The sequence below is a fragment of the Ornithorhynchus anatinus genome, chromosome 2 (genome assembly GCF_004115215.2).
Source record: "Ornithorhynchus anatinus isolate Pmale09 chromosome 2, mOrnAna1.pri.v4, whole genome shotgun sequence".
NCBI classification, from domain to species: Eukaryota; Metazoa; Chordata; class Mammalia; order Monotremata; family Ornithorhynchidae; genus Ornithorhynchus; species Ornithorhynchus anatinus.
The window spans coordinates 106,817,593-106,839,555 of NC_041729.1; the positions used below are offsets into that span (position 1 = coordinate 106,817,593).

Genomic DNA, 21,963 nt, shown 5'->3' on the forward strand with positions numbered 1-21,963 from the left:
AAGAAGCCTTCCCTGACTAAGCCCTTCTTTCATTTTCTCCCACTCCCTTTTGTGTCGCTCTTACTTGCTCCTTCATTCAACCTTTCTCCCATTCCCACAGTACACATGTATGTAAGTATAAATCTGTAATTTATTTATTTACCTCTTTATTTAGTTATATTAATGCCTGTCTCCCCCTCTAGACTGTGCCTCCTTGCAGACAGGAATGTGTCTGTTTGTTGTTATATTGTACTCTCCCACGTGCTTCGTACAGTGCTTTGCACACAGTAAGCGCTCAATAAATATGAGTGAATGAATGAACTGAGGCATAGAGAAGTGAGGTGACTTGCCCAAGGTCACACCGTAGACAAGTGGCAGAGCTGGGATTAGAACCCAGGTTCTTCCGACTCCTGGGTTTATGCTCTGTCCGTGAGGTCACGATTGCTGGTGGCCATTCCGGTGGGGGGACTCGGACCTCTGCAAGAGGTGACCCCCACCTTGGACCGCCCTCCACCCGGCATGTTTTAAGTTGCCATCAGCGGCTCTGTGTTCATGCTGATTCTAGACGGTAAGCTCCCTGAAGACATGGAATTATTACTTAAATACCAAGGAATAATAATAATAATAGTAATGGCATTTGATGATTATGGTATTTGTTAAATGCTTACTATGTGCCAAGCACTGTTCTAAACACTGGAGTAGATACAATCGGGTTGTCCCACGTGGGGCTCACAGTCTTAATTCCCATTTTACAGGTGAAGTAACTGAAGCACAGAGAAGTTAAGTGCTTTACCCAAGGTCACAAAGCAGACAAATGGCAGAGTCAGGATTAGAACCCATGTCCTCTGATTCCCAAGCCTGGGATCTTTCCACTAAGCCACACTGCTTCTCAGTGTCTTCATTAAGCGCTTACTATGTATCAAGCACTGTTCTAAGCCCTGAGGTAAATACAAGGTAATCAGATTGGGCTCAGTGCCTGTCCCACATGGGGCTCACAGTCTTAATCCTCATTTTACAGATGAAGAAACTGAGGTACAGAGAAGTGAAGTGACTTGCCCAACATCACACAGCAGACAAGTGGTGGAGCCCGGATTAGGACCCTGGTACCTTTTGACTACCAGATCGGAGCTCTATCCATTAGGCTTGTGCTAGGCCGAGCCTCCCGCCCCTCAGCGTGGACTTCCTGCCACTGTGGACTGAGAGTTTGAGGAAGTGACTGAACTGGGTAGGCAGGGGCCGGGGTGGGGGTGAGGAGGGGGTGACACCCTTTTATGCCTTTAGGAGGGAACATTTATTACTCAACTCTCCCTGGAAACAATGGCGCAGAACTCGTTTCCTCCTTGAGGGTTCTTCCTGCCCAACTACTGGAGCCAGTTAGAGAAGGGCATTCTTCAAACCACTGGGTGTTCCCAGACTCGGCCCTGAGCTGATCCTTCTGTCCAAGAAAAACCTGCCCTTGAGCCCCTCCCGTCCAGGGACCTCGTACCCGAGCTGGGGGAGGGGAGGGGTGTGTAGCAGGTATCAATTGCCATTTTACAGGGCATCGAGGGACGAGAGTTCAAAGCTGAACTCCAATTCCCCTGAGCTTCCTCCTTCTTCCTGCCTCACATAACTGCTAATCCTGCTCCCAGGGGTTTTCTACCCTCTCCTCTCCCTTCCAGATATTATTAATATTATCATTATTAATGGTAATAATGATAATAATAATGTAGGGTATTGGTTAAATTCTTACTCTCTGCCAAGCACTGAACTAAGCGCTGAGGTAGATACAAGATGATCAATCAGTGGCATTTATTGAGCACTTACTATATGCAGAGCACTGTACGAAGTGCTTGGGGGAGTACAATGCAACAGAACTAGCAGACACATTCCCTATCCATAGTGAGTTAACAGTCTAGGGAAGGCAGACAGATAATATAAATAATTCATTTATTTAATCAATTCAATCACAGTGTCTGTCTCATAGTCTAAGGAGGAAGGAGAACAGGTATTTAATCCCAAGGTATTTAATCCTCATTTTATAGATGGGGAAACAGAGGTGAAGAGAAGTTAAGTGACTTGCCCAAGGTCATACAGCAAAAAGGTCAACCTTAAGACTTCCTGCTTCTTTTCACCAAGCTTTAAAAGGTTTTCCCTTCTTGTCTCTGCCATCCTGGAGGCTCGCATCTGCTCTCTGGCTATTTCTGCCCTTCATTCCACCCTGCTTTCAGGCTACATCCTGCTTTAGCTACCACACATGCTCCTTGGTTTCTCCTTCCTGCGGCTTGCCCTGACCATCTTTTTTTTCTTTTTATGGCATTTGTTAAGCACCTGTACTGCAGCGTGGCTCAGTGGAAAGAGCATGGGCTTTGGAGTCAGAGGTCATGAGTTCAAATCCCGGCTCGGCCATTTGTCAGCTGTGTGACTTTGGGCAAGTCACTTAATTTCTCGGTGCCTCAGTTCCCTCATCTGTAAAATGGGGATTAAGACTGTGAGCCCCACGTGGGACAACCTGATTCCCCTGTGTCTACCCCAGCACTTAGAACAGTGCTCGGCACATAGTAAGCGCTTAACAAATACCAACATTATTACTAAACACTGAGGTAGATACAAGCTAATCCCACTTGGGTCTCAGAGACTTCATTCCCATTTTACAGATGAGGTAACCGAGACATAGAGAAGTGAAGTGGCTTACCCAAGCAGACAAATGGCAGAATTGGGATTAGAACCCAGATCTTTCTGACTCTCCGGACCATGCTCTAACCATTAGACCACACTGGTTCTTTCCCCTGGTCTCCCTGCTTGTGTGTTCGCCCTGAAGCCTGAGGCCTCTGAATCCAAGTTCAATTTTCTGTCCTCGTCCCTGCTCCTTCTCCGCCACTATATCGCCGCCCTCCCTTTTTTAACTGCAGTCCATCCTTCGGTCTCATGAACCCCTTTCACCCACTCTTCCTGGCTCCAAAATCAGCAGAACCAGAAACACCTGACCCCCCTGCAAGCTGCACTCTGGCCCACCCCTCTCCCCCACCCCGGTTGGTCTAAGCTCCTGCAAACCAGGTCTCCTGGGCATTTGTTCTGACCGACCAGCCAAGGCTGGAGACGTCACTACCTCAAGATGAATCCTAGCCTTAATCTTGTCCATCTCGGCAAGCGTTCCCGCTAGCAAAAGGTCACTTCAGTCCTTTTTTGTCTCCTTTGAAATGACTCAGGAAAATAGGAAACATGACTTCCCTGAGGACATCTTTCTCCGTTATCTGATCCTCCCTGGAAATGGCTCTGAGGGCAATATTCCCTGACTAGACGCAGGGCAGCTCAGCTCAGCTCAGCTCCCCTGCCATCCCTTCCACAGGTTAAGCTACTCATCTTTTCTCCCTCCCTCACAGCATCAGACTTGGGAGAGACCCCACACTGCTTGGTATTGGGCTGGAGAAACACTGTGGCTCAGTGGAAAGAGCATGGGCTTGGGAGTCAGAGGACCTGCCTCCTAATTCTGGTTCTGCCACTTGTCTGCTGTGTGATCTTGTTGTGTGCAGGGAATGTGTGTTTATTGTTATATTATACTCTCCCAGGTACTTAGCACAGTGCTTTGCACACAGTAGGAACTCAATAAATATGATTGAATGAATGAATGACCTTGGGCAAGTCATTTAACTTCTCTGTGTCCCAGTTTCCTCATCTGTAAAATGGGGATTAAGATTGTGAACCTCAAGTGGTACAGGAACTGTGTCCAGCCTATCTTGTATCTACCCCAGTGCTTAGTACAGTGCCTGTCACATAGTACAAATATGATTATTATACTTATTTTTATTTTGGGTGGGGATGCAGAGATACCCAGGGGCCTTTTCTGTATCTGGAATGCTTAGACTGGGGCCACTGACTAACATTTGCTAACCTCTAGTCTTTCATTCTCTCTGACAGTTTGAGGCAAGGAAAATCTAACAAAGGATGATTTTCTCCCAAAGGGTCAGTTTGGGTCTCCTTTCAGGGAGGAGATTTTGATTTTCCTCTCTCTCTCTCCAGACAGTCCAAAGACCCGCTGTATTATCTCCCTGTTTCCTCTAGCCTTCCCTCAGTCACATTTCCAGATCCACTTCCTCTTCATTTATCCCTGAAGAAAGTTCTCACCTTTCTGGAGCAGACCTGCCTCCTCTCTCATGATACCTTCTTTGAAAATAAGAAGCAGTACCTTGGCCAAATGGAGAGAACACAGACCTGGGAGTCAGAGGACCTGGGTTAGTACATCTTGATGATGTTGTCCTGTTTTGTTTTGTTCTGTTTTGCTTTGCTGTCTGTCTCCCCCATTTAGACTGTGAGCCCGTCAATGGGCAGGGATTGTCTCTATCTGTTGCTGAATTGTACATTCCAAGTGCTATTTTCTTACAGTGTGAGTTTGGGTAAGTCACTTAACCTCTCTGCCTCGTTTTCCTCATCTGTAAAATGGGGATACCTGTTCTCCCTCCTACTTATAGTGTCAGCCCCATGCAGACCAGGGACTGTATCTGACCTAATTAACTTGTACCTTCCCCAGTGTTTAGAACAGTGTTTGACATATAGTAAGAACTTTACAAAAAAATATTAAAAATGTATATATAATTCTTGGTCGGTTTTCATTTTTCATTAATTACAATCCCTTACCCAGTTTTTACCCTAATGTATAATTATGTCAGACAATTCAGACCTGCTGTTTCCTCATCCATATCAATAGGGCTCATCTTTTCCAGAAGTCGATCTTTCCTGCGATTGACTAGACTGATGGTAGCACCCAATTCAACATTCTGTTTCACTGATGCCACCCACCATTTTCTTCTCTTCATCTCCCTCACCAGAGGCCAGCGTCTTGGTCTTTGTTGGACACCAGCCACGACCAAGTGACTTTGGATGTCTCTTTGGTGCCTTTCTGTCTAGGCTCGGGAGATGTCAGGAGCCGCTCCAAACCAAGCCAAACTCCTGATGTCCACCCAAGGTACATCTGTCCCTCTCAGGCCTTTCCAGAACAAATCGGCTTCTTGGAATGGTCAGTCAGGATGCCGGAAAGAACAGCTATTCACTTCAACCTTCATGATCATCAGCAGCAGCAGGGGTATCTATTATTGGACAGAAATGTGCAGCACACTGTACTAGACACTGTGTGCAGAATATTGAAGTGGGATCCTACCTCTGTATAGAGTACTGTGCTATGTACTTGGGAGCACCCAAATCAAAGGTTGTTTTTTGCAGCAAGGGCCCTGATCACCCCAGGGTTTCATATAAAAGGGGAGACGCTCTGTCAAGGTGTTTTATTTCATTGGCTTCATAGACCAATCAATCATACTTACTGAACACTTGATATGTGCAGAAGAATATACTGAGTGCTTGGGAGAGTAATAATAATAATAATGATGGTATTTGTTAAGCGCTTACTATGTGTCAAGCACTGTTTTAAGCGCTGGGGTAGATACAAGGTGATCAGGTTGTCCCACGTGGGGCTCACAGTCTTAATCCCCATTTTACCAATGAGGTAAATGAGGCACAATGAGGTAATTAATTAATTCATTCATTCAATAGTATTTATTGAGCGCTTACTGTGTGCAGAGCACTGTACTAAGAGCTTGGAATGTACAGTTCAGCAACAGATAGAGACAATCCCTGCCCAGTGACGGGCTCACAGTGTAAACGGGGGAGACAGACAGCAAAGCAAAACAGAACAAAACAAGACAACATCATCAAGATAAATAGAATCAAAGAGATATACACCTCATTAACAAAATAGGGTAATGAAAAGTATATACAAATGAGCACAGCGCTGAGGGGAGGGGAAGGGGGAAGAACAGAGGGTCGGGGCGGAGAGGGGGAGCAGAGGGAAAAGGGGAAGCTCAGTCTGGAAAGGCCTCATGGAGGAGGTGAACTCTCAGTAGGGCTTTGAAGAGGGGAAGAGAGTTAGTTTGGTGGATGTGAGGAGGGAGGGCATTCCAGGACAGCGGCAGGACGTGGGCCAGGGGTCGACGGCGGGATAGACGTGAACGGGGGACCGTGAGGAGGTGAGCGGCAGAGAAGCGGGGTTAATTGACTTGCCCAAGGTCACACAACAGACAGGTGGCAGAGCTGGGATTAGAATCCACGTCCTCTTGACTCCCAAACCCGTGCCCTTGCCACTAAGCCATTCTGCTTCTCAATATAATATGATAAGAGTATAATATAACAGAGTTGGTAGACACATTTCCTGCCCACCACCAAGATTATAGGCCAGATCTACTGGTCACTATCTGCAAGACCTCTCTGGGACCAACAAAGCCCAAAGAATTTCCAGTTTTACTGTTCCCTTTTTCTGGTATTGTCTTGGAACACAACAAAGGGATTTAGTCTTCAGAGGAAGGAAAAGGGTGTCTGACTGTGTGGGGGCATGTTTGTATTTGTGCTTGCATGTGTTTAGCATGTATGTGCCCTCGGGGGGCTTAAGGGTGTGTCTGCATGTCTACATCTGTGTAATATGCATGAGTTTGCTCAAACGTTTCTGTTGTATGTGTGTGTGTGGGAATGTGTGCAAAAATATGCGGGTATTTTGGGATATGAGTGTGCAGTCTGGAAGTGTGCGTATTTCTATTAGCCTCCATTTGCTTGTAACATTTTATGCGCTGTATATGCAACTTTTCCAAGATCTGCCCCTTCCTCTTCATCCAAATAGCCATGTTGATTCAGACATCTGTCATATCCTGGCTTGACTACTGCATCGACCTCTTTGTTAATCTCCCTGAATTAATCAGAAACTCACTACCTGGCTTTATGACACTCAATCAGTGCTTGCTCTCTCTCCCTTTCACTCTCTTCTCTCATTTTGCACCAGCTCCCACGCTTTGTTCCTCTCAAGTTAATCTTTTTATTAAGCCCTGTTCTTATTTCTTCTGCTGCTAACCTCTTGCTCACACTCTACACATCACCTAGAACACCCTCAACCTGCATATCCAGCAAACCTCAGGGAGGCCTCCTCAAGTAATTTTTCATCTTCCCATTTAATATCCCATAACCGTCACTTAAGCTCTCTGTGCCACGTAGGCATTTAAGTACCTACAATGCTCCATAACATTTATGAATATCTTTTATATACTCTACTATTTCCTCCAATCTGTAATTTACTTTAGCGTCGGTTTCCCCCACTAGATTGCAAGCTATTTGAGGGCAGGGATCATTTTTAGTAATTCCAGTGTATTCCTCCAACTGAGCCCCCCAAGGGAAAGGGACCAGGTATAATTTCCATCTGTATATTGTCTCCCAGGATTTAGTACAGTGCTCTGGGCTCAGAAGGTGCTCAATAAACACCATTGCTCAACTGACTGTGAGCACCTGAGTTTACATGTGTGTGCCTTTGTTAGAAGTCCAAGAAGCAGCATGGCCTGGTGGATAGAACACAGGCCTGGGATTTGGAAAGACCTGGGTTCTAATCCTGGATCAGCCACTTGTCTGTTATGTGACCTTGGGCAAGTCACTTAGCTTATCTGTGCCTCAGTTACCTCACCTGTAAAATGGAGATTGAGATTGTGGACTGTGTCCAACTTGATGATCTTATATCTACCCCAGTGTTTAGTATTGTGCCTGGCACATAGTAAACACCTAACAAATAGCATTATAAAAAAAGTTCCTTGAAAATTTATGACAAAAGGGAGCAAACCCCCTATAAATTGACTAAAGAGAGGTGACTTATTTGCCCCATTAGAGAAACAGTTTGGCTTAATGGAAGGGGCTCAGGCCAGGGAGTCAGAGGACCTGAGTTCTAATCTTGGCTCGGCCAATTGCCCTGCCAATTGCTTGTTGTGTGAACTGGGGCAAGTCACTTAACTTCTCTGTGCCTCAGTTTCTTCAAATGTAAAATGGGGATTCAACACCTGTTATTCCTCCTACTTAAGACTTTGAGGCCCTATGAGGGACAGGGACTGTATTATCCAACCTAATTAACTTGTACCTACCCTGGATCTTAGAACACTGTTTGACACATAATAAGTACTCAATAAGTACTATAAAACAAAACAAACATTTTTATTTCAACCTGGTAGAGGTGGTCTCTACCTGCAAAAGAGCAGAATGGACCCACCAAAGACCAGGATTTACATTACATGGGAAGCAGCATGGTGCAATGGATAGAGCAGGGGCCTGGGAGTCAGAAGGTTGAGGATTCTAATCCTGGCTCTGCCACTTGTCTGCTGTGTGACCTTGGGCATGTCACTTCACTTCTCCATGCCTCAGTTTCCTCATCTGTAAAATGGGGATTGAGACTGTGAGCCCCACATGGGACAGGGACTGTGTCCAATCTGATTCGCTTGTATCCACCCTGGCGCTTAGTACAGTACCTGGCACACAGTAAGCACTTAACAATACCAGAATTTTATTACTGTTATTGTTAAACTTGTTTCAGAGACTTCAGCTGCAGTGCTCCATTCATCCCTTCCTTCCCGTTAGTGTTGATTTCCCCCACTTAGGAATTTTATTCAAGTGGGGCGAAGGTTGGGGGCGAGGCTTGGAATGTGTCTGAGTAAACTCTACTCATAGAACAGAGTCGAAACTCCAGCAAGGCAGAAACTGGTCAGAGTTGCAGGGACAGGGAAAATGGTAGGGACAGGATGGGGCAAGAAGAAGGGTTGGAGGAAGAAAGAGGGAGGAGCATAGTACAGTGCTTTGCACACAGTAAGCACTTAATAAATACGAATGAATGAATGAATGAATGAATGAATGAATGAATGAATGATTGAGGAGATGCCGAATACAGTGTGGGGAGAGGGGAAGGAAATGAGGAAGGTTCGCAGCTTGGGAAAGGTGAGGAACTGGGAGCATTCCAAGGGCAAACCCAGGATTGCCCAGTAAGACACGGAGTAATTAACCAGTCAGTCGTATTGACTGAGAGCTTACCGTGCGCAGAACACCATACTATGTGCTTGGGAGAGTGCAATATAACAGTAACAATGGTATAACAGACACATTCCCTGCAAAAGCAGAAGTGGAGCTCAGATGCTGTCCACACACACACACACAGTTGGTGCAAGGAGGATGCTCGCGTGTAGAGGGCAGAACGCAGTACAACTGGCTGAAAGACAATAGAAGAGATTTGGATTCGGTGAAAAGAGTTTCCTGCCAGACAGGATAGTGGGACATTAAAATAGGCCTACTGGGAGGCAGGGGGATTTCCTTACTGAGAGAACTCAAAGAACTTCAAGGGCGGGACTAGGGCATCTTGGAGAGTTCTCTGAGGAAAATGAGGGGAAATGGCATAAACATCTGTTTTTTTCATTATTTTGCTTTTTTATTTTTGGCCACATGTCATATCTACGCTTTGATTATTGTTTCAGTTGTATCTATACAATCTCTGCCGCCTGTCTCCCTTATTTGACTGTCAACTCCAGAAGGACAAGAGAAATGGCATGGCCTAATGGATGGAGAATGGAACTGGGAGTCAGAAGGACCTGCCACTTGTCCACTGTGTGACCTTGGGCAAGTTGCTTCACTACTCTGTGCCTCAGTTCCCCCATCTGTAAAATGGGGATTAAGACTATGAACCCCATGTGGGACAGGGACTGTGTCCAACCCGATTATCTTGTTTTACCCCAGCACTTATAACAGTGCCTGGCAAATAGGAAGTGCTTAACAAATATGATTTTTTAGAAAAAGGGCAAGTACATAGAAGGTTTTTTTTACTTTTCTGCACATCCCTAGGCATCTGGTGCCTTGTTGTTCACACTGAAGGTGCTCAGTACAGTGCTTTGTATGCAGTTAGGTGTTCAATATAGTGATCGGCACAGAAAAGATGCACAGTATAAGGCTCTACACCCGGGAGACAACCAACATAGTATCCTTCACACAGCAGGGTATTTATAGAGTAGGATATTTATTTATATTAATGTCTAGATTATAGACTGTAAGTTTGATGTGGGCAGGGAGTGTATCTGTTTATTGTTATATTGTACTCTCCCAAATGCTTAGTATAGTGCTCTGCACATAAGTGCTCAATAAATACTGAGCTCAATAAATACTCACTGAGTAGGCTTTTAGTAAATATTGAAGATAATGAGAAAGAGGAAGATGAAGATGATGATGAAGATGGATGGCTTGGACAAGAGTCCTGAAACAAAGTCCGGGACCACCCCCCACCCTCTCCAACCCTAACAGTGAGGGTATGCACGTATGTATTATTCTTTCCACAAGTGGGACTATATCAGAACTGACTGCATTATATCACCCCGAGGGCTTTAGCACAGTGCTTGGCACATAGCAACTTAACAAATCCCAAAGTGATTATTAGTGTTTTTATCTGGAGGGGAGAAAAGTGGAGAGAAACTAAGAGGATTAGAGGATCCCCCAAAACGTATTCAGGAGAATGGGCAGAGAGATAGTTATGAAAACATTCTAAAGACTCTGTCCTTATGTGAAGTTTCTTTCCTTAGCCACCTTTCTGCCTCAGCAACTTAAACAGGTGGATTGAAACTCTCTTTTTTCTTCCCTTTCTTTCTCTCTCTGTCTCTCGCTTCTTCTCTCTCTCTCTCTCACACACACACTCTATCTCCCCCCCCCCCCCACACCTTCTTTTACTGTTTGGCTGTCAGGCCTCTCCACATTCTGAGCCAGCTGGCAGAGAAGACAGCTCCTGCCCTAGGGTTTCAAGGGTGGGTCCAGAGCACCCGCCTGACTCACTCAGATTTGCCAGTCCTGGCGTGATCCTGTCAGTCACACAACCTGCCAGTCAGAAGAGAGAGAACGCCTGCCTGTTCACTGGGGTGGGGCTGCTATGGAGAAGTGGGGAACAAACCACAGAAATGTCTCCCAAGCAGCTAAGTTAGTCTGGTCACCAAGATAACAATGCCAAATGGATTGAATGTCGGCTAGGCTTAAAAAATCAAGTCCAGAACGGCCCATGATGCTCTTTAATAGGAGAAAAGGTGTGATCTCCCTCAGGTGACTCCATTCAGAGCTCAAGAAGAGTGCTGTAAGAGCCAAGTTTCTTCTGTCATCACCTGGCAATTTGCCACTGCCAGTAGGCAAGATTAATGCCAGCACAGAAAGAGAGATTTTCAGTCCACAGAACTTTAACTTCATGGATACCTACGAGGTGGGAAACTTTTATCTTAATTTCACTTGATTCCATTTTATACTACAAAAGAGCCACAGCCACCTACACTGCTTCAGAGATGTTATTTAAGAGTACTTCAAGCCATCAAATTAATGTAGATTTTCTACCATGAAAACCACTGTCTTCTCAGAACTGAGCCCGCTTGAATGTCACAATCTGCTGTAATGAATCTCACTTTTCCATAGGAATTTTGAAGGGTGGCTAGCTATAGGATGACAACCAGTAGTGATTTAACTCTAAAAAAACACACAAAAAAGGCTGAGTCACTGTGGCTGCTTCTCTGGGGAAAGGTGATTTCAGAGTCAGTCAGAACATTAAATCCAGGGAATCGTTTTGGTAGTCGGAGAAGGGATCATTCATTGTATGACATCAGTGGAGTCTTGCAACGTGCTCTTACCAGCTCTGCCATGGCAAAAAACACTTTATACTGGTAATTTCACTGTAGTAGCAGTAGTAATAATAATAATGATATTTGTGGTATTTTTCATGTGCTTATTACATGCAAAGATGCTATACTTACTATAATAATAATAATGTTGGTATTTGTTAAGCGCTTACTATGTGCAGGGCACTGTTCTAAGTGCTGGGGTGATCAGGTTGTCCCACATGAGGCTCACAGTCTTCATCCCCATTTTCCAGATGAGGTAACTGAGGCATGGAGAAGTTGTGACTTGCCCACAGTCACACAGCTGACAGGTGGCAGAGCCAGGATTTGAACTCATGACCGCTGGTTCCCAAGCCCAGGCTCTTTCCTCTGAGCCATGCTGCTTTGCTGAGGTAGATACAAGGTAATCAGGTCAGACATAAGATCCTGCTTCATCCAGGGTTCAAGGTCTAAGTCAGAGAACAGATATTGAATCCTCATATTAGAGATGAGGAAACCAAGGCAATGAGAAGTTAAGTGACTTACCCAAGTTCACAAAGCACGCAAATGGATGGCCTAGCGGAAAGTACGGGTCTGGGAGTCAAGGGACCTGGGTTCTAATCCTGTTTCCTCCACTTGTCTGCTGTGTGACCTGGGGGCAAGTCACTTCACTTCTCTGTGCCTCAGTTACCTCATCTCTAAAATGGGGATTAAGACTATGAGCCCTGTGTGGGACAGGGACTGTATCCAACCCAATTATTTTGTATTCAGTCAGTCAATTAGTCAGTTAATCATATTTACTGAGCACTTACTGTGGGCAGAGTATTGTACTAAGCACTTGGGAGAATACAACAATAAACAGACATATTCCCTGCCTACAAGGATCTTAGAGTCTAGAGGAGGAGACAGATATTAACATAAATAAATAAATTACAGATACAACAAATTACAGATATAAACCACCCTTAGCACTTAGAGTTCAGAGTTCGTCACATAGTATATGCTTAACAAATATCATAAAAAAGTGACAGAGTCAGGATCAGAACCCAGCTCCACTCACACCCAGCCCTTGTACTCTTTCCATTAGGCAACATTGCTTTCTTTTGGAAAGGAAAGTGGGATTTTAACCATTTTGGGTGTTATGTAAAAAGCAACTTTGATAGACTGGAACAAGAAGCTTTAAAAAGCCAGACTTCTTTTACCCTTGTGCCAACCAGTACCCAGCTCTGCATCCCCAACCTTCAGGGTAAATAGATGAAAGAGCTAAAAATGATGGGGGCTGGAGAGGAGAGGAATGAACTGCTTAGAGATCCTACAAGACTCCCGCCTCTCTTCCACAGAACGTTCTAAAGATTCTGTCCAGTGAAGAAGTTTCTTATGTGGCCAGGCCGTGGAAAGATGGGCTGGGCTCAGAATCTCCTCATTTCAGTTCCCCTGGGTGTGTGCATGACCATGTGTGACCATCATGGGGATAGTGGGGTCTTGGCACATCTTCAGGGGTCTCTATGTGTCCATTTCCTGGGATAGCTGCTCTTGGTCTGGGTGAGGGGTTGGGGGTAGGGAAAGTGGGGAGGTGCTCACTCTCCTCATAGCCAGGTCAGCTGTGGCATGGGGTTGGGCTTAGACCCATTTGGAAGAAGCTGTAACTTTTCAACCTCTCCAGGACTCAATCCTGCCTCGATCAATTCTATTTTTTGAACACTGCTATGTGTAGCGTTTTGCACTAAGTACTGGGGAACATGCACTGAGAGTAACAAACATAGCCTCTTTCCCTCAAATTCTCATGGGGAATTCCCTCATAGCTCAAATTCTAATGGAGAAGATCAACGGGCACAAATTAATTACAAGTAGATGGAGGAGGAAGATAAATCAATTAATCACTCAATTGTATTTATTGAGCACTTACTGTGTTCAGAGCACTCCATTAAATGCTCTGAAGAGTACAGTACAACAAAATTGGTAGGCACTTTCCTTGACCACAAGGAGTTTACAGTCTAGAGGGGGAGATGGAGATTAAAACAAATTACAGATGGGTACATAAGTGAGGCGGAACAGAGAACAGAAAGACAACGGATAAATGGAAACAGCATAGAAAGATTAATAGATGAATAAATAAGGGAACAAATCAATAGTGGATGTACATAAAAATGAACCAAAATGTTAAGGATGGTTTGATAAATACTAGTTATGGCTACTGGGTTGACATTACCCAGAGTGGTGGGTGCAATCAAACACTGGTATTTATTGAGTGTTTACTATTTGCAGTGCACTGTATTAAGCATTTGGGAGAGTACAATACAACAGAGTTGGCAAACACATTCCCTGCCCACAAGGAGCTTACAGTCTAGAGGGAGAGACAGACATTAATATAAATGAATTATTTATAATGTATAATTTAAAGAGATAATATATAATTTAAAATTATGAAATGAATGGGGGAAAGCTATCTAGAGGAAGCACGTTTTCAGGAAGGCTTTGATGATGAGGAGAATTGGGGTCGGGAAGTTCAGAAAGGGAATTAGGTTACGAATAAGGAGATGGGCACGAGCAAGGGATCAAATGTGAGAAAGCTAAGAGTAAGAACAGTGAGAAGCTTAGGAGGAGCAAAGAGTATGAGCACGAGAGAAGCAGATGAAGAGAAGATCTGTAAGAGAAGCAGTGTGGCTTAGTGGATAGAGCACGGACTGGGGAGTCATAGGGACCTGGGTTCTAATACCGGCTCTGCCACGTCTGCTGCATGACCTTGGGCAAATCACTTCACTTCTGGGTGCCTCAATTACTTCACTTGTAAAAAAAAATGGGGGATTAAGAGTGTAAGCCCAGTGTGGGACAAGGACTGTGTGCAAGCTGATTAACTTGTACTACCCAGTGCTTAGAACAGTGCTTGGCACATAGTAAGAGCTTAACAAGTACCATAATTATTATTAATTATTATTATTACTTAGCTTCTCTGGGCTTCAGTTACCTCATCTATAAAATGGGGACTGAGAGCCCCATATGGAAAATTAGACTGTGTCCAACCTGATTAGCTTTTATCAACACCAACGCCTAGTAGGGTGCCTGGAACATAGTAAGCAATTAACAAATTGCCTGAAAAAAAACCCAACCTGATGCATGGGGGAGATGGGAGATGCTGATGTGTGCTTTTGTTAAGCGCTTACTATGTACCAAGTTTTGTACTAAGCACTGGGGTAGATACAAGATAATAAGGTCCCACATGGGTTTCAGTCTAAATAGGAGGGAGAAAAGGTATTGCAGATCAGGGAGCTGAGGCACAAAAAAGTTAAGTGACTTGCCCCAGGTTATACAACACACAGGTGGCAGAGTTGGGAATAGAACATAGGTGGGTGTAAAAATTGCAGGATTTAACACTGAATGTCAAAGTTAAAAGACTGCACAGAGTCAAGGATAACACAAGTGTTGAGCTTTAAGGACAGGGAGAAAGGTGATCTTAATGAGCGGGAGGAGAAAGAAGGTCTGCTTCTGTTGTCTGTTTTGTGACCTTGGGCAAATCACTTAACTTCTCTATGCCTTGGTTACCTTATCTTAAAATGGGGATTAAGATTGTGAGGCTCATGTGGGACACTATGTGCCTGGTTTATGGTAAGTGCTTAATAAATATCACTAAAAAAAAAGAATGAAAGTTAAGGAGTTCAGTTTTAGTCATACTGCATTTGAAGTGCCTTGATGGTCATCTTTTGCCTTGATGTGCATTTTTGCTCCTGTCTTGGCATTTGGGACACAGTAAACACTTGATAAAGCCCACTGGCTGAATGAAGTGCTAGCCAGACTTCCAGATATAGATGTTCTTGAAACAAGAGGAAATCCGAGGTGAAATAGCAGGGGGTAGTAAAGCAGACTTAGAAGTCACCCACACCGAAATAGGAACTGGATCTCTATGAATGAATAAATGGGCTCCTGTAAGGGGAATAATGTGGAAGAAAAATGAGGAGGCCTCTTAGTGGCACTTAACCAGTCTAGCGGGAGAGGATCTCCTGGTGTCAACCCGAGAACTGTGGGCCCCTCGATTCTTATTCCTGGGAGGAGGAAAGCTTCAAATAAATAATCGTATCCTTGCACCAGGTGCAGAATGGCCCAACTCAGGGAATGTAGTCCTTATCTCATAGAGCAAGGATAAACATAAAAGTCTGGGCTGGGGGGAAAATGCCAGACTTGATTGGGAGGATACTTCCTGAGGTGATAAAGTGCCCACAGCACGCCCTCCCTCATGTTTCATGGTTTCATGTTGTGCATGAAACCAGCACAGCTTAGAAAAATGTGCTGCTTCCCTCTTGCTATTAAGACCCACGATGGAGGGACGTGTAGACTGTCCTTCACATCACTACTATTATTCTTTAATTTGTTATTCTTTAATTTGTTAAGCTCTTACTATATAAGAGGCACTGTACTAAGCACTGGGATGGATATAAACTAATTAGGTTGGACACAGTCCCTGTCCCACAGTCTCAATCCTCATTTTTCAGGTGAGTTCACTGAGGCCCAGAGAAGTGAAGTGACTTGCCCAAGGTCACATAGCAGACAAGTGGTAATTGTGGCATTTGTTAAGCGCTTACTATGTGCCAGGCACTGTTCTAAGCACTGGGGTAGATACAAGATAATTGGGTTGGACACATTTCATGTCCCACATGGGGCTCACGGTCTTAATCCCCATTTTACAGATGAGGAAACTGAGGCACAGAGAAGTTAAGTGACTTGCCCAAGGTCATACAATAGACAAGTGGTGGAGCCGGGATTAGAACCCAGGTCCTTTTAGCTCCCAGGGCTGTGCTCCATCCATTAGGCCACGCTCCTTCTCACTAGGCCACGTGAGTTCCCTGTAGCTCCTCCATGCAGCTATGCTGGGGTCTCCCTCCACTGATCGGGGTGTGAATATTGCTTCCCTAAGAAATCTACATATTAAACGTAGCCTTCGAGTGCATTGTGTCACTGGTACCTTTACGAACTGTATCATGTACAGTTACATTTGTCAATGTGAACCGTGTCTTGTACACGCACAGCCCCAGAAACAGATGAGCCTAGATCTAGGAGACTAGGGGACCCAGGAGAAAATCTACAGCGTCAAATGCAGTTGAGAGGTCAAGAATGATTTGAACCGGTTAGAGCCCATCATTTATTCACTCATTCATTCATTTGTGTTTAATGAGTGCTTACTGTGTGCAGAGCACTGTTCTAAGTGCTTCGGAGATTACAATATAACAGTACATTACAATACAAAAGCCCATCAGACTTGGCTAGACTGTAAACTCCTTGTGGACAGGAATGGTGTCAACCTATTCTGTTGTATTGGACTTTGCTGCAAGCTTAGTACAGTGCTCTGCACACAGTGAGTGCTCAGTAAATCCCATTGATTGACTAACTGACTACAAGTCTTGGAAAAGCGTGATCTCAGTGGGGTGAACAGAGTTAAAATTGACTGCCGTGGGCAAGAGGAGGATTGGAGGAGAAGAAGTGAAGGTAACGGGACTATTTTACTTGTTCTAGGAGTTTGTCCAGGAATCAGAGCAGGGAGATGTGGTGATAGTTAAAGGGTGCAATAGGTTGTGGGGAACACTTTTTTGGTTTGGGATCGACTTACATATGTTTGAATTGAGAGGGGAAGGAGCCGGCCCAGGAGTTTTTGAGGTAAATGGGAATAGTGTCTGAGACACAGATTTTGGTGGATTTTGAGAACAGGTGGGAGACCTCCTGTGGAGACACACCTGGTAAGCGGTAGAAAGTGGAGGTGGGGAGAGGACAGCAATGAGGAGGGGGAGGCACTGGGGAGCTTCAGTTAAGGTCTGGAGTAATTGGGAGGTGCTATGGTCTCAGGAGTCAATTAGGGTGGTAAGGTAGTATCACTGTGCAGCAGAGAGAGCAGAGGTTGCTGAATTGTACTTTCCAAGAGCTTAGTACAGTGCTCTGCACGCAGTAAGCACTCAATAAATACGATTGAATGAGTGAATGAAGGTGTAGCAGGCAGGGGTGAATTTGAAGCAGAATGAATCATCCGGGTTTCACAGTTTCTAACGCCGCTCAAGTGCATGAGTGAAGAGGCAGTAAGTCAGTCAGTTAATTGTATTTATTGAGCGCTTACTATGTGCAGAGCATTTTACTAAGCACTTGGGAGAGTACAATATAACAATATAACAGACACATTCCCTCCAACAATGAGAGTACACTCTAGAGGGGGCGACAGACATTAATATAAATAAATTACAGATATGTACATTAGTGCTGTGGGGCTGGGAGAGGGGATGAATAAAGAGAGCAAGTTAAGGTGATGCAGAAGGGAGTGGGAGAAAAGGAAAGGGGGGGGTTAGTCAAGGAAGGTCTCTTGGAGGAGATGTGCCTTAAGTAAGGTTTTGAAGGAAGCTGACTGTAGAGATGATTCAGAGCTGGGGATTGGTGGAGTGAGCATGACGGAGGGGCAGAAGATTGAGGGAGTGGAGAGAGCTTTCTGTTCTTGGTGAGGGAGCAGCCAAGGAGGCCTCCAGGATGCAGAGAGAGTTCACTGACTCTTAAAATGAAAGGAAGGGAACAGTCATTTCCTCACTGGCGTAGCTCCCTCTCTCTCTTTTGTATTTCTGAAAAGCCTGAGGCCCAGAAGTGCCCCCAGCAGCCCAAAAAAAAAAGTTAATTTTGTTTCCACTGGCCTACTGTGAAAAGTTAGTTTCCTCTCTTGAAAGCAGTCTGGGTGACTGAAATAGTACATTGAACCAACTTGGGTGTCTCTACCATGCCCAGTTCATTGACTGCCTACTGTGGACACAGCCAGGCACGATTAAGAGGGGCTTCTAGGGTGGGTCTAATAGCCCAGGATGCCATGGGACATGGGACAGTGTAGAACATATTCATTCATTCATTCATTCGGTTGTATTTATCGAGTGGTCACTGTGTGCAGAGCACTGTACTACATGGTTGGAAAGTACACTTCAGCAACAGATAGACAATCCCTACCCATCAACGGGCTCACAGTCTAGAAGGGGGAGACAGACAACAAAACAAAACAAGTAGACAGACAACCATACCATCAAAATAGATGAATAGAATTATAGATACATACACATCATTAATAAAATAGATTAATAAATATGTACAGATATACACAAGTGCTTTGGGGAGAGGAAGGGGTAGAGTAGAGGGAAGGAGGGGGTGAAGGGGAGGGGAGGAGGAGCAGAGGAACGGGGGGACTCAGTCTGGGAAGGCCTCCTGGAGGCAGTGACCTCTAGGGCTTTGAAGAGGGGAAGAGAGCGAGTTTGGCGGATGTGAAGAGGGAGGGCATTCCAGGCCAGAGGTAGGACGTGGGCCAGGGGTCGATGGCAGGACAGGTGAGTATGAGGCACAGCACAGTGAGGAGGTTAGCGGTAGTGGAGCAGAATCTGTGGGTTGGGCTGTAGAAGGAGAGAAAGGAGATGAGGTAGGAGGGGGCAAGGTGATGGAGAGCTCTGAAGCCAAGAGTGAGGAGTGTTTGCTTGATGTGAAGGTTTATAGGCAACCACTGAAGATTTTTGAGGAGGGGGGTGATGTGCCGAGAACGTTTCTGTAGAAAGATAATCCAGGAAGTGGAATGAAGAATAGACTGAAGCGGGGAGAGACAGGACGATGGGAGATCAGAAAGGAGGCTGATGCAGTAATCCAGTCGGGATATGTCCAGGTCCAGAACATATGTCTGGGTTACATATGTCAAGGCACATGTCAAAATCATTAAGTCAAGTGACAAGTAGACTGTAAACTCTTCATGGGCAAGGATTAGATTCATTCATTCAATCGTATTTATTGAGTGCTTACTGTGTGCAGAGCACTGCACTGTGTGTGGAAAGTACAATTCAGCAATAAAGACAGACAATCCCTGTCCATAATGGGTCCAAGTCTATTATACTGTACTTCCCCAAATGTTATGTTCAGTGCTGTGTGCACAGTCAGCACTTAATAAATACCATTGATTGATTGCTTACTTGCCTGATGGTTGATCTATAAAGCCAAAGGTGCAGAAATCCCGGTCTGGTTCTTGGATCTTTCCTATTGGCTATTATCTCTGGGTCTGGTTTAGGAACGGCCACCCACAGCCCTGTCAACTTTCCTATCCACACACAGACTAGCCCTTCCAATCGTTCCTCTAATCAGAAGAGCGATGAGTTTCCCACTACCTGCCTTGCTCACATCACCTCCAAGCTAAAGAAACGTAGCTTGGTTACAGTTCTACTGCCAACAGCCTGCCAAATGGCATCCATTATCAGATGAAGCAGTGTGGCCCAGTAGATAGAGCACAAGCCTGGGAGTCAGAAGTATCTGGGTTTCTAATCCCTGATCCACCACTTGCCTGCTGGGTGACCTTGGGCAAGTCACTTCATTTCTCTGGGCCTCAGTTACCTTATCTGGAAAATGGGGATGAAAAGTATGAGTCCCAACTGGGACATGAACTGTGTCCAATCTGATTAACTTGTATCTACACCAAAGTTTAGTTCAGTTCCTGGTATATAGTAAGCACTTCACAAATACCATAACCCCCCCCCCCACCCTCCAAACACTCTAAAACTGGCCAGAAACAATGAGCAGAGACAGAGCTGAGGGAAAAACCCGGTAGCTTTAGGTGGGTCTTATGCTAGTTATGACAAGCACCCTTTAACTTATTTGGGCTCGGTCACCCATTTCCCATTTACATACACTCAGGCCCTGTGAGCAGGCCACCATGGCATTACTCAAGGCTCGGGCACAGCTGCCAAATGGAGAACAGAAGAGAACGTCTGAGTAGGAAAAAAAACACCAGAAGTCTCCATGTAAAAAGAATCACCTCTGCTTTTCCTCCTGAGGCAGACACACAAAAGGCTGAGACAGGAGATATGTATAAAGACCTACTCCACAATCTCCCAGGGTTTTGGGAATGCATTTTGAAATGTAAGACCCTGTCACTGGTCCTGAAGAACTGAGGGCTCCATGACTGACAATGGGTAAATCAGTGCAGTCACTAGGTCCGTGTGCATAAACCTGGACACAAAGTAGATCTCTCTAACAGCTCAAGCTGTCAGGTCACCCTTGTGTGTGGTACAAACAAATCAAAGTTCAAAGTCAACAAGCAATCAAATACCTGCTGCTATTGGATTCTGAATGTCTAGTCATAAAGAAAACTATTTGTGTGTGTGGGGGGAGGTCGTATTTTCCTTCTTTTCTCTCTTTGTCCTTCCTCCCATTACAGTGGTAACATTCGATTCTTTTAAGATTTAAAAAAGCAACAACAAGTCCTGTGGGGCCAAAGCTGGATACAAATCCGAATAATCAAGAAATCATGACCATCATAACCACAGTGATCTAGTTCTGAATTCTGACCCCCAAAACCTTTACAACATATACAAAAATCTGTGGAAAAAGTATGGCCCAGAGGCAAAAATAGGGAAAATTTAGAAACAAAATCGGCTTTGCACATTCTATACAAACACTCACATTCCAGGAGCTGGTGTCATTGCATGCTGAGATCATTTTAATGGCTTACCTAGACTCAGATTCCAGAAATGATCAGGTGGGAGTATTCTCCTTTTCTCCGTGCTATTTTCCTAAACGGGGTTTGATGGGTATTTTATCTTAAAGTTCATTCTGGCAACTTCAGATTGTTTCCTTAGGCAAAAAAAAGAAGACTTTACACTTACCAGCTCTGGCAGGAAAAATGCATATGGAATGGTCCTAAATACAGCGATCCCAGAAGGGATTTCGGGTGGGGCAAAGGTGGTCGGGGGAGGGAGATCTTTAGATGCCATTCTTGCTCCTTCGGGCTAGCTCTCACGGCGGTTCCAGGGCTCGCTGGTCTGAGCAGCAGGGCTTCCTGGCACAACGGCTTCAGATATTAAACCCCGACACACCCATGGGGCTGGCGACTGAGAGGAAAAAAAAAAAAGTTCCAGCCTAGCAGGTCCTTCCACTCATTCCCGCCACAAGAATCATCGACAGAACTGTGGAAGGGTCTGAGCGGGGACTTGGGCTGGTGGAGTATCCTGAGGCTTAGCCTACTCTTCTTTTCTCTTGAAATTCAGAACTTTGCTCTAGATGCAGGCAGAGAGAGAGAGAGAAGCTGCCTTGGCTGTGGTGGTGAGAAGAGGGCCTGGGGACTTTGTCTTTTATCCCCAAAGCCCGGTTTGATGGGCCAGTATGTAGGTGTTGAAACCGATCATTCAGTCATTCATTCAATCATATTGACTGAGTGCTGACCTTGTGCGGAGCACTGTACTAAGCTCTTGGAAGAGTACAATAATTCAACAATAAGCAGACACATTCCCTCTTACCCTTTCCCAGGACCCTCTGCCTCCTGCAGCTACAACCAAAATGGGTTTCCCCACCAGGGCCTGCTTGGGTTATCAAGCAATCGTTTGTCTTTTCCCTTTTCATATAAAGTCGCCTAGACTCCACAGCCTCACAGCCCTCCCATTAGCCTTAGAGCCTTTCCTTCCTCCCCTATCTCTCAAAAGAATCCCGCCCTGGGCCTTTCCCCATCTCCAGGATCCTGCCCCACCCACCGATTTCCTTCCTCGTCCCTTTTCCTTTCCTGGCCCATGAGAACCGTGGGATC

At 45.1% G+C, this 21,963-nt stretch overlaps 1 protein-coding gene across 1 annotated transcript in view; it reads right to left on the bottom strand.

Moving 5' to 3' along the window:
- Positions 1–21,256, bottom strand: part of MALL (mal, T cell differentiation protein like) — a 38,124-nt gene extending 16,868 nt beyond the window's left edge. The window contains exon 1 of the mRNA XM_001510134.6: positions 21,050–21,256. Within this exon, the coding sequence (XP_001510184.1) occupies positions 21,050–21,157 (108 nt within the window). The 5' untranslated portion in view covers positions 21,158–21,256. The remainder of the gene's footprint in view (positions 1–21,049) is intronic.
- Positions 21,257–21,963: the final 707 nt, after the last annotated feature.